Raw genomic sequence first — 13,139 nt, 5'->3', positions numbered from 1 at the left:
ATTTTGTCTAATGCATTATATATATGACCCAGTCTCATGTTAGCTGGCTGTGGTTAGTTAAGAGAAATTAATTATAGTACAGAGAATTTTCCCTATAGTTTTCACCAAGTTTCTCGTAATGTTTTTTTTCTCCTAATGTTGACATCTTGCATAACTAAGGTCTATTTATCAAAACTAAGAAATGAACATTGGTATTATACTACTAACTAAACTATAGACTTCATCAATTTTTCCACCAATGTTCTTTTTTGTTCTATGATTAAAGCCAGGATCCAACATTCTATTTAGCTGTCACATTTCTTAGTCTCCTGTAAATCCTTCCTTGTTTTTCATCACCTTGATACTTTTGAAGAGTATCAGGTATTTTATAGAATATCCCTTGATTTAGATTTGTCTGGTGTTTTTTTCTCATGATTATTTTAAGGTTATGTATTTTCAGAGGAGATACCATAGAATTCATGTGTCCTCAGTCCATCGTATCAGGAGGTACAAGATGTCAGCAGGTAACATTTCTGGGGATGTTGGCCTTTGTCACTTGGCTAAAGTGTTGGCTGCTTACTGGCTTTTTAACCATTGTAAAGTTACTATTATTTTTTCTTTATAATTAATACATTTTGGGGAAAATGCTTTAAGACTATTCAAATCTTATTTCTTCTCAAATGTTTATCTACTACTTTTCATGTGCATCACTGAATCTTGCCACGGGTAGTATGTTGGTGTTTGCCTGACAGTAATTTTCTATTTTCTTTATTGCTTCTGCATTTATTAATTAGAACTAAAGGAAGAGCCATCTCTTCTTTCACATTATTTATTTATTCACTTACTTATTTCTATCATTATGGAGTCATGGATATTTATTGTAGTCCATGGATTTTAATCCTGTTTTGTTGACAAAATTGCCCCACCTTTTGTATTGGCTCTGATTTCTTTTCAACATGTCCTCACTGTTTTGTTTTGTTTTGGTTTGGTTTTGGTTTTATTTTGTTTTGAGAAATTGCTCACTTTTTGACATCATAAGATGATCCAAGCTCAACCAAATTGCCAACTCTTTTAGCTGAACCTTACCAATGTCCAATGGCATCATCTGCCCAAGAGAAGCAAGATTTTCATAGCATTTCTTCCAACAAGGGTCTTTTCTTTCCCTAGACTTCAGGTTAGTTGGTTGTGTTATGATTTCTGAATAAGATGACCTTAACATTTCTCCTATTTTGAGTAAACTTTAGGTAGGTTTTTCCTGATTACAGATCACTGAATTCCCTTTTCTTAGAGCATTTACTTCAGTAAACTTGGAGTTGTAAATTCTTTCTGTGCCCCTTTGAGATGCAAATATTCTCCCAGCCTCTTGCCAGCATTTCAACCCAGGAATATTCTCAAGGATCTGGGAGCCACCCCTTTGAAGTGTAATAATTCAAGAAAGATTGCCTCTATCTACCAGCTTCTATTAATAAGCACCATTAACACACACAGATGGCTTAATCACATTAACCAACCTCCCCCTTAATGTCGCCCAGTACTTTTCTTTTTTTTATTATGTTATGTTAATCACCATATATTACATCATTAGTTTTTAATGTACTGTTCCATGATTCATTGTTTGCATATAACACCCAGTGCTCCATGCAGAATGTGCCCTCTTTAATACCCATCACCAGGCTAACCCATCCCCCCACCCCCTCCCCTAGAACCCTCAGTTTGTTTCTCAGAGTCCATAGTCTCTCATGGTTCGTCTCCCCCTCCGATTTCCCCCCTTCATTTTTCCCTTCCTGCTATCTTCTTCTTCTTTTTTTAACATATAATGTATTATTTGTTTCAGAGGTACAGGTCTGTGATTCAACAGTCTTACACAATTCACAGCGCTCACCATAGCACATACCCTCCCCAATGTCTATCACCCAGACACCCCATCCCTCTCACCCCCCACCACTCCAGCAACCCTCAGTTTGTTTCTGAGATTAAGAATTCCTCATATCAAAAAAAAAAAAAAAAGAATTCCTCATATCAGTGAAGTCATATGATACATGTCTTTCTCTGATTGCCTTATTTTGCTCAGCATAATACCCCAGTACTTTTCTACTAACACAATTCAGTACTTAAAAAGTCAATTATCACCTTTTGTTTCAGCAGAATTGAGTTCAAACTCTCTCCTACACAGTAGTCTTGTATAAAAATTTTCCTTACGTGTTTAACTTGTCCAATGCAGTTTTTTATTGACACCTCTGATGGGTTAAAAAAAAAAAGTCATGAACTTTTAGATTTTGTGACTTGCTGTTGTCTTCAATGTGGGAGCAATGCCCTCTCTAATTTTCTACATCATCAGATGAAAACCAGATAAATTATAATTTTGAGTTATTTTCATTCCTGCTTTGTAAAGTTCCTGTGTTACCCCCTAAACACTTTCACAAAATTTTCCATACACAAATATTATGTATGTGGATGATTTGTAAAGAGTTCAAAATGTTGAGTCACTACAATAGAGTGACTAGAAGTTTAGTCTCAACTGAAAGCAACAGATCAGGGAGGGCAAAAATGCAGAGCAGATACGAGGTCTATGGGAATATAAGCCCTTAGAAATTTATAGAGCTCTTGCAGGAGGGAATTTGGTATTCTCAAGGATGTATGATAAGGAGTTTTACTCAATTTTATTTAAATTTCAAAATATGAAAACTTGTTAACTGTGGGTCTTAGATCACAAATGAATAGAAACACAGACAATTACCTGGTAATACACAAAAAAATATTTGTGGATTTAGTGGAAATAATATTTGTGGAAACATATATTTATGTATATATGTGTATATATATGTATATACACACACATATAGATATAGATATAGATATAGATATATTTACTTTTTAAAAGACCTAGCAATTGATAGATAGGGTATATATTATACAAAATTATAACTCTTTACTTTAGGGATTACGTAATCCGTACTCAATTAACAATAATCTAATGAGAATAGTTTTTTCAATCTTCTTTGCCATGTATATGTGATGACAGTTATTATCAGTGTATTGATGTAGATTACCAGTCATGGTACTATATTAAATCATAATAATGTAGGTTTATATATGTAAACATAAGACAAGCAAATATCATGAATATTTGAAATGCTATACCACATTCCTCAGATTATTTTATAAAGAAAAATGTTGTTAAAAAGATAGAATGAAATGTTCAAATCCACATAAACTATTGTAAGGGAAATCTATTGTAAGGGAAATCTATTGTTTATATTCAGTTATATATAAAATGCATGTATAAATTTTATAAAATTATATTTATTACAAAATTAAAATTAAGAAGAAACTAAACAAAGAAACAGTAGAGATGCAGAATTATTTTTCAAATTATACCTATTTTAGTGGTATACTATTCATATACCTTGTCAAGATTTTATCTTTAACAAAATATTTTAATTAGTTATAAATGAACACTAAATGTCACACCATCAAAGATATATGAAAATCATATTAAGTAAGACAGTTGACTTCCTAGAACTCTTACAGAACAACTTATTTTGGACCAAAATACACGTTTTTGAACTTAAAAATAATTACTGGAATTGGTTTTCAAATTGTATCCCATGCATGCTAACTTACCAATCAAAATGTAATAAATGTAACTTGATATTTTCTGCACTGGGAAATTTTAAGCTCCTTGAGAGCAGGAACAGTGCCATATAACTCTACAATGCAGTAGAAGATCAGTAAATGCTGAATGATGATGTTGTAGGTGATTCATTGTCTATATTATGACCAAACACTATTGTACTATGTTGTAATACAGTGATAGGATGGAGGTGTTGCAATGTGAGCCAGGAAGCTTATTCATAAACTGAAAGGCCCCCAATTATCTGGGCTTTCTGTCTCCTTCTTGATAGATTTTCTTTTCCTTCCTTGGGGTCAGACTAGCCCATCTTTTGTCTACTTCCAGTTTACTGTAAACAGAGGTGTGGAATTCAGGTAACCAAACCTATATTGTATGCAAAGTAAAAATGACTAGGCACTGAGTCACATCCTAAGGGTACTCTTGTGAGTAAAATGAATGGGCTTCTAGCGCTTGTTTCTCACAGCCTTTACAATATTTTCTTATTGAATTGTTTCTTTGTTTTACATAGCTATGTAGTTTTGAAACATGAGGATTTCTGTATTGTTATTCTTGGCAGCACCATAAGATAAAAGTATTTTACAAACCTGGAATGATAATCTAAAGAAAACACAATGCAATTGAATTTAGATTCATTTAGTCCTTGTAACATTTAAGTTAAAAAAAAAAAAAAAAAGCAAATATACAGGACTATTTAAATCAGAATACCCATAAGCTTGTTAAAGTATGTTCTTTCCTTTGAGATTGTCTGTTTAGGAAGACAATTTATAATCCCCCACCTGCTTTGGTGAGAAAGAAACCTTTTATTTATTTTAAAGGCTTGGTGGTAAACCTATAGCTAACATGTATATTGCAAGAAATACATGGCCATGCTAGGGTCACATCCATCAAAATGATTGGGATATTCATGTCAGGTTCTTGATACCTATTCCCACCAGCACCACTTTTTTGAGGCTCCATGCAGATCAACACCTATAAGTTAACAAATTTTCTTTTTAGAGAAAGGCTTATGCCACATTATCTATATTTCAATTATAACCATACACATGAAGATCTTGAATGAAGTAGTTTCCTATGGCCTTCAGCCACACTTATCTATGTGAGGATTACTTTTGCAGGTCATGAAGCTCATTCATTGTTCTGGTTTTTACCGGTAAAATTTGCCTGGACTACTTTATCTCTTAGTCCCAAAGAACCCAGCATTGAACCTTCAGATATATCTAAGGAGAAGCAGAAGCATCCCTGGTCAGGGATGTGGCAGATAGAATGGCATTTTGGGATAAGAGAGTAGACTGTATGGCCTCTTAAATCTCTAATGCCTCCACAAAACTAGAGCATAGAAAATATTTGGTTTCTCATTGTTTTTTGTTTTGAAAAAATTAAATACACAGAAAAACTTAAACGTACTAGTACAGCATACATCCATATTCCCATGACCTAGATATAGCAGTTAAAAAAAAAAAAAAAAGATTTATTTATTTATTTGAGAGAGAGTGGGGTAGGGGAGGGAGAGAATCTTCAAGCTGACTCCCCACTGAGTGCAGAGCCCAAGGCGTGGGGCTTGATCCCACAACCCATGAGATCATGACCTGAGCTGAAACCAAGGGTCAGATGCTTAACTGACAGAGCGATTCAGGGACCTCCTAGACTTAGCAGTTTTAACATACTGCCAGAGCCATATTTGCATTTTTTTTTTCTGAACTACTTCAAAGTAATTTGCAACATCTGAAGAAAATTAACAATCACTTCCTAATGTTGTCTAATGCCCAGTTTATATTCAGATTTCTCCAGTTGGCTCCCAAAAGAGCATTTATGTTTTCCTAGAACAAGGACACACATTTGGTTCACAAATAAATATTGCTATTTTTTTTTTCAAATTAGAAATAACCCTAGTGCTAAAAACTGCCTTGCAAATGAAACCATAAATAGGGAGATATGATGAGGAAAAAAAGAAAAGAAAAGAAAACATTGGGGAGGGTTTCATTTATAGGAGACAGACGTGTGTTCCCTATCGGCCTGATTTCCATGGTTGTTAATGGAGGATATTGATAATATCTACCTTAACTAATATTATGTAATTAGGATAACTTTTCAAAAGTATTTAGCAAAGTGATTGGCACAGCAGAAGCATAAATAAATGTTAATCGTCCCTATTCTTACTATCTTTAGAACACGATCGATTAAGTCTGATAATATAATAGTTAATTGTTTTGACCCAGCCCCTGAAGTCCATACAGTTTTATAATAAAATGAGATAGTTTTACACCTAAGGGATCTGTTAGTGTAACTCAGGAGGTTTCAAGAATGTTATTTTTGACAGATGAGGAAACTGAGAGCTTTTTAAAGCTAATACGTTTGTAAATTCGATTTAAAGAACTATGCATAAAAATGTAAAAATGTGTATCAGTCCTGAAAGCAAAGTCCAATTCCAGTCCCTAAAAATCATTTTAAAATATGATGGGAGACTTTTCTTAATGAATTCTCAGGAATATGTTTGAAATCACAATTTAGTACGCTGAAAATACGAATGCATAAACCTTTATCATGAATTTGTTCTCCAAATTTTAATGAAGTTGAATTTCTGCCAGCAGTACTTCAGGTTTTCTAAACTCCAGCAAAATGTTATACTAGTTATATTTCTTTTTTTTTATTATGTTATGTTAATCACCATACATTACATCATTAGTTTTTGATGTAGTGTTCCGTGATTCATTGTTTGCGTATAACACCCAGTGCTCCATGCAGTAGTACGTGCCCTCTTTAATACCCATCACCGGGCTAACATGTTAAAACACACACATTTCCCAAATGCCTTTGGGCTTATTAAAACACACACACACAAATGCACATAAATGCTACTATTAAGTTTGATAAACTCTGTAGGTAAGAATGACAACACATGGATTTAAAGACCAAATCTGCCACTAACCAGCCGGATAATATTTTTCAAGTCATTTCTCTTTCCTGGGACTCAGTTTCCTTTTCTGCAAAATAAGCAGTTTGGATGCTGGAACTTCTGAGAATAAGAGAATTATAATGACTCTATATTTCTATATGGTTTGTTGCTTATGGCATATATTTACTCAATATAATTTACTTGGTTCCTGCCTAATTTACTTGGTTCCTGTCTAAGCCTAATGCTAGGTGAATATTTTTAACTGTCCTTCCCCACAATATTGTGGAAGTTTGGGAGGCCAAATGAAGGCATATATATACATCAATCATAAGTACCACTTACTAAGTCCCTACTGTATTCCAGGTATCATTACTTACAGACATAATTTTAATTGTCAGAAAATCTATAATAAGTTTATCATCATTTTAACATGTGATAAAATTGGGGTTGAGGATGGTTAATTTACTTGCTACAAAGCTAGTGCTTGGCAGAGTGGGAACTTTGACAGAGGCCTGTGTGACAATTTTTTTTTGCATTTTTCCTATTATAACACCTTCTTTCTTTTCTCTTTGTCTTTTCTAAGAGATAATGAAAATCATGGAAAGTGTTTAAGAAATAACATAAGCATATTAATATTTTAAGTAGTAGTAATGAGCATAATGAAATAAAAAGCAGATGCAAAGAAGGTAAGATCGATTGTGCTTTTAATACAGTCATAGAGAAATCATGAGGACCCAAGTTTGAGAGTGGACAGGAAAAATGTACAGGAGAAAGTAACTTCTTCCTTTAGAGACAGAAGCTTGAAAAGTGTGTAAATGTAGATGACAAAGAAAATGTAAGACCAATGCTATAAAATTTTAATCCCACAAGCCTATTCTTTATCTCTCTCCTATTTCTATTAACAACTGTAAACATTTATCATATATATGTCCTACTTTCAGGAAACTTACATTCTAGGGGAAGGAGACCAATTAAACACAAATAAACATATATGTAGGTATGTATATTAGGGAGAGAGAGACCACTATTATTCTGAAAGGTGATTCTGCTTTCAAAGACCTTTCTTCTAGTAAGATAAGATATACATATTCACAAATAATTAGACTATAAGAGAGAATTATATGAATATCTTGAAGGGAGAACTGATAACATGTTCTGAAATTTTTAAAAGAATAATTATATACAGCTGGAGAAAAAGGAGGATGGACTATATAGATTTGGCTTGAAAATAGAATTAAGTTTGGGCCAACAAAGATGGGGAGAGGAAAGATGAGTAAAATCATTAATGGGTAATATCTCAAGATATTTACCTGCAACAGCAAATAGTTTAGTTTAGCTTGAGGGCACGGTGTATGAGAGGAAGTAAGATAAAATGACATTGAAACGCAGTTAGGGGCAAAGGTAATGGTGATCCCTGAGACCCAGTAATCTTACTCCTCGATATATACTCAGGAAAAATGCACCAATATGTCCACCAAAAGAAAAATACAAGAATATCAACAGCAAAAAATGGAATATTTCCCAAAAGTTCATTAATAGAAACACATGAATAGATGGTGTACATTTGCACAGTGGAATTCTTGTGGTTAGAGCAAGGAGAATAAGCATACTCTAACTCCATGCATCATGATAGATGTATTTCAAATACATATTCGACATAAAAGCCAGATACAAGAATACATATACCATCATTTCATTTTTATAAAGTTCAAAACAGGAAAATCTATAGTTTTTGAAATCAAGAAAGTGACCATTCTTTAGAGATAGTGACTAGAATAGGTCCCAGGGAGGCTTCAGGAGAAACCTTTGGTTTCTCGATTTGGGTGCTAAGTACAAGGATGCACTCAGTTTGTGAAAATAGTTCCAGATGCACATTTATGACTTGGGCATTTTTCTATATGAATTTTCTACTTTAGTGAAAGAAATTAAAAGATGGTATTTGAGGAATTAATATTCTTTTTTCAGTAAGGTGACATAGAAGCTGTTGTTTTTAGCTGAAGAATCACACAATTCTGTTAAAATCAGAAAGATTGGATCAAGTGGTAAGACAAAAGAATTGAAAATGAAAGAGAAAATTGACCTGAACTTGTATAGTAGTACTGGGAAAACAGACAAGGAGACAGAAGTGATAAAAGTACTGGAGATGAAATGGACCAACTTTCTGTCTGCCTAACAGAATCAGATACATGAAGAAAGGGAAAAATTTTTTAAAAGAGATTCAGGACTGGGTGGCAGGCAGTTCTACTGAGAAACACAAAAATCAAGAGGGTAAAGGATTTGGCAAATGTTGGCCAACTACAGTCAAATCTGGTCCATCAACTATTTTTGTACAACCCATGAGCTAAGAATGGTTTTTACATTTTTAAGTGGTTGAAAAAAAATCAGAATAGGTGTAATCAGAATAATACTTAAGATGCGTGAAAATTATATGAAATTGAAATTTCAATGTCCATACAAAACTTTTTGGAATACAACCACACTCCTTTGTTTGCATGGTGTCTATGGATGCTCTCGTATCACAAGAGCAGCAGAATTAAGTATTGTCGTAGAGTGCTATGGTATGGCCTGCAAAGCAGAAATTATTTACTACCTTGCCCTTTACAGAAAAATTCTGCCAACCCCTGCTTTAGAGCTAAAATTATAAATTATATATATGTCATATTATATATAAGTGTGTGTGTAGATATTAAGATAGATAGATAGATAGATAGATAGATAGATAGATAGATAGATAGACAGATGATAGATAGATATTTGAAAATGCCTAATATGGTAATTGGCAAATACAACGTTTGTTGAAAAAGGAGAATAACATTAGAAATAGAATTCTGAGGATCACTGTACAGAGTGAAGAACTGAGTCTGTTATTGTAAGTCACCAGCTAGCATTTTAAAAGAACTAAAGAAAATAAAAAGTGCTTCATACACATTCATTCGTTTGATCTCTAAGACAACCTGTGAGGTGAGTATCATTGTCTCTAGTTTACAGATAAGGAAACAGATTCTAGAATATATGTGGCTATACTTTGGAGAATAATTGCATTCAAGAGTAGAAGGTGATGGAAGTACCATTGAGTAGAATGGGAATATTTTGGTATATTGTGGGCAATATTGCTCATGTTTGTTGACATAGTAATAGGACAAAAATTCTAGAGCCAGAATTTCTAAGTTTCCATACTGGCTCTACCACTTACTACACTATAATCTTGAGTTCATAACTTAACCTTTGGCACATTCAGTTTCATAATATACTAAAATTAGGATAATAGTATAGTTACCTCATAGGGCTGCGATGAAGAGTGAAGTTAAATATACGTAAGGTGCCTGGAAGAGTGTCTGGCATATCTAAATGTTAGCGATTTTTGTCTTTGGCAAAAGATTCCAAAAATCAGTTGACACACAATATAATCTCATTTGGATGGCAGAATTCAAAAATCCTTTGATAGCTATTTATATCACAGTTGTACTCTATAGATTTGAGCAGGAACGGAGAAATACCGCCAGCCCGCAATAACATCAGAAATCCCACTTATCTCATTTGTGTTAAGCTTTGTTTCTTTGCTTATCCTGCACACGATTAGCCAATAAGGAATTTTTGCTCAGAATTCCGAAATAGGAAGTGTTCTCTTAAGTCTTATTTTGAAATGTTCATAGTGATTCCAATTGATTAATAGCATATAATAAATCATTCACAGAAGCACTAAAAATCTTCAAGAAAGGCGTCAGTCAGTCATTTAATCCTTTTATGATGTTGTTGTTCCTTCTGTCGGAGAGTCAGAATTCACTAGAACTTTCGATTTTATTGATTATTGCCCAACTTTTGGCCCTTATCCTATCCGAAGTAAACATCTGGTGATTATAATTCACCATGTGAGTTGAGATGTTATTAAGGAAATCTAGTGCAACCGATGAGACTCCTGTGCGTGACAGGGTTAGCCTCAGTGCTATGAAATAATCCACTCTGGTCCCTGCATGGCAGCTGGGTAGCTGCTGCAATTACTGTCATTTTATGTCTGGAGAAACTTAGACAAGAGGGTTAAGGGCTTTCTTAAGGTCATATTGGAAATCAGTGGCATTCCAAGGAACAGAACTTAGAATACATTTAACCAGATCACCTCTTGAATAGTTTTAACTTTTTTTTTTTTTTAATGAGGATAGTGAATAATTTTCCATAATATACCAGTGTACACTTCAATATTATTTATTAGATCCTGATTCATGGATTTATTACCTCTGAGACAAAGACCGTAAAAAGAGGTCCCAGTTGAATCTACCTACATCTATTATTATTTGAAAGTTTAAACACTTTTTTTAATTGAAAATGGAAAGAATGGTAATGACCATTAGTCAAGATGGAGAAAATTCATTTCGATTTTTGAGCTACCTTAATGGGTTAGTAGCTTATAATTTACTTAATGTGCTTGCATACTATTGATTTCAGACATAAGTGAGCTGTGTCTTCATTTATGTGCCTTGCTATATGCCAGCAGCAGTCAAAGTTGCTTTTCTTTTAGTAGGCCACATTGCCTGGGAAAGGAAATTACAAATGATTCAGATTCCATCATCAGTTGAAAGCTCATTCTCACAGCTTAATTTAATTCTTCAAATAAAATAATGCAAAAAATGAAAATTTTAAGTGCTAGATATGGGAATTTATTTTGACAATTTTCTTACTGAATAGGAAATAGCTATCATTTACTGAACATTCACTATATGTCAAACATTATGCTAAGGAATTTAGAGGAAGCTTCAAGCTGGAAAGCCTCATTGTTTATTTTCATGACTAGGTTAGAACTGAACCATGGATAATTAATGCTGAGATTTCACAGACACCAAGTTATTTTAGACCCTGAGTTAGTCTTATAATAAATAGATAATAAATGACAGATACTTGATATTGGTTTTTTAATTTTCATTTTTTTGTTGGATTTTTCCATTGAACATTTTTGTAATTCCTTCGTTCATATATTTAAGCTTTTTTGCTCTTGTACACTATTGATTCAATAAAGTGTATTTCAATTATTTGAGCCTTTTGTCCAGAATATTTCAAAGCTTTTTCCCTTATTTCCCAGTATGTGGATGTCCTAGGGACTAGTATCTGGAAATATATAGGCATTGTAGGTATCACATATTTGGTATGAATAATCTAATAAGTAAAATTTACTTAAATGATTTATCATTTTAACTACTTCCTCTGAGGCCCATGTACTCATTCTATTAGAACGTATGTGGATTTTTTTGGAGAATATGATTGCACAGGCTGTTGCATGAAATTTTACGGCCTTGATATTATCAAATAACTTTTTTTTTTACTTCAAGATTCTTCATTTGACAAAAACTTATAGGTCCCAGGTGCTAATGCTGTGAATATGGTGGTTTAGATGGTTTTCTACCCTTCCCACATTTCAAATTGCAAGTGGAAGATGCAAGTTGCATCCTGTTCAAAATTTGACATATCCAAAGAATAATACTAAGCCAACCCAGCAAGTTAACTGTGCATGGGAGAAGAGTACCTCAAAACTCAGGATGCTAATTAGTGAGGGCTTGCCTTAATAAACCCCGCCCGTAACATTTTTACTCTTCCCTCAAAATAGTTTGTATACACATACACCCTTGAATGTGTTTATATGTACAGAATACCCATATACATCCTTATGATTTTAAAATGTGCTTATCTAATACATATGATTTATAAATGTATACTATTATTGTTTACCAATATATATTCAGTGTTTGTGTAAGGATCTGTCTGAATGTATATACATACATGGATAAATCAACATTATAATGTCAATAGACATTTCCAGATAGTTTTGTTATACTTCTACTTTTTGAAGCATATTATTGGTACCATTAAAAAGGTATATGCTTTTCTAATATATGAGATGCATTATATTAAGCCTGAATTAATTTAAAATTGTATTGCATTAGAAATTTGAGAAGTCTCACATTTATATTAAGGAGTAGAATTAAGTATATCAAATGCTAAATTATACATTGTTATTCTCAAATTTAACATTATAGTTCTAGAGCAAACATTTATAATTTAATAGATTTTTCATAGGAAAAATTAAGCCTAGAAAGTTTTGATTATATGATTTCAAAAAACCATGACATGTCTCTGTTTTTAAATGAATGAGTTTAAGAATATCCTGTAATGACCACTTCTTCCTAAAATGCTTTTTGACATAGTGGAATGATTATAAATCTACTTATCACATGTTTTAGGCTAAGATGACTCAATTGCCTGAGGCAGAAAAGGAAAAGATTGCTGAACAAGTTGCTGATTTCAAGAAAGTAAAGAGTAAACTGGATGCTGAGATTGAGATATGGGATGATACCAGCAATGATATCATTGTTCTGGCTAAGAAGATGTGTATGATTATGATGGAGATGACAGACTTCACAAGGTAATTATGTGCAAAATGATGCATAACATTTATAATGGGTAGAAACATTTGTCACAGTAATGAAACCTAAGTTTCTCTAAGTGGCAGGTGCTAAAAACTAAATGGTGGGAGAAACACAAATAATATAGAATTAGAAAGTTGTAGGTGTGTAGTTATAGAGGTTTTGGTAAATAAATATGGCAAAGTTTCTCATAAATGGCCAAAAAATGATTTTAGAAATCTCC

At 33.1% G+C, this 13,139-nt stretch overlaps 1 protein-coding gene across 5 annotated transcripts in view; it reads left to right on the top strand.

Moving 5' to 3' along the window:
- Positions 1 to 13,139, top strand: part of CTNNA3 (catenin alpha 3) — a 1,817,935-nt gene that overhangs the window by 1,652,124 nt on the left and 152,672 nt on the right. For all 5 annotated transcript variants that reach the window (XM_032423981.1, XM_032423980.1, XM_032423979.1 and 2 more), the window contains one exon: positions 12,734 to 12,915. In XM_032423981.1, coding sequence (XP_032279872.1) covers positions 12,734 to 12,915 — 182 coding nt within the window. The remainder of the gene's footprint in view (positions 1 to 12,733; positions 12,916 to 13,139) is intronic.

The sequence above is a fragment of the Phoca vitulina genome, unplaced genomic scaffold (assembly GCF_004348235.1).
Source record: "Phoca vitulina isolate PV1807 unplaced genomic scaffold, GSC_HSeal_1.0 scaffold29, whole genome shotgun sequence".
NCBI lineage: Eukaryota > Metazoa > Chordata > Mammalia > Carnivora > Phocidae > Phoca > Phoca vitulina.
The sequence above is the reverse complement of the archived record's forward strand: the minus strand, read 5'-3'. Positions and strand labels throughout refer to the sequence as shown.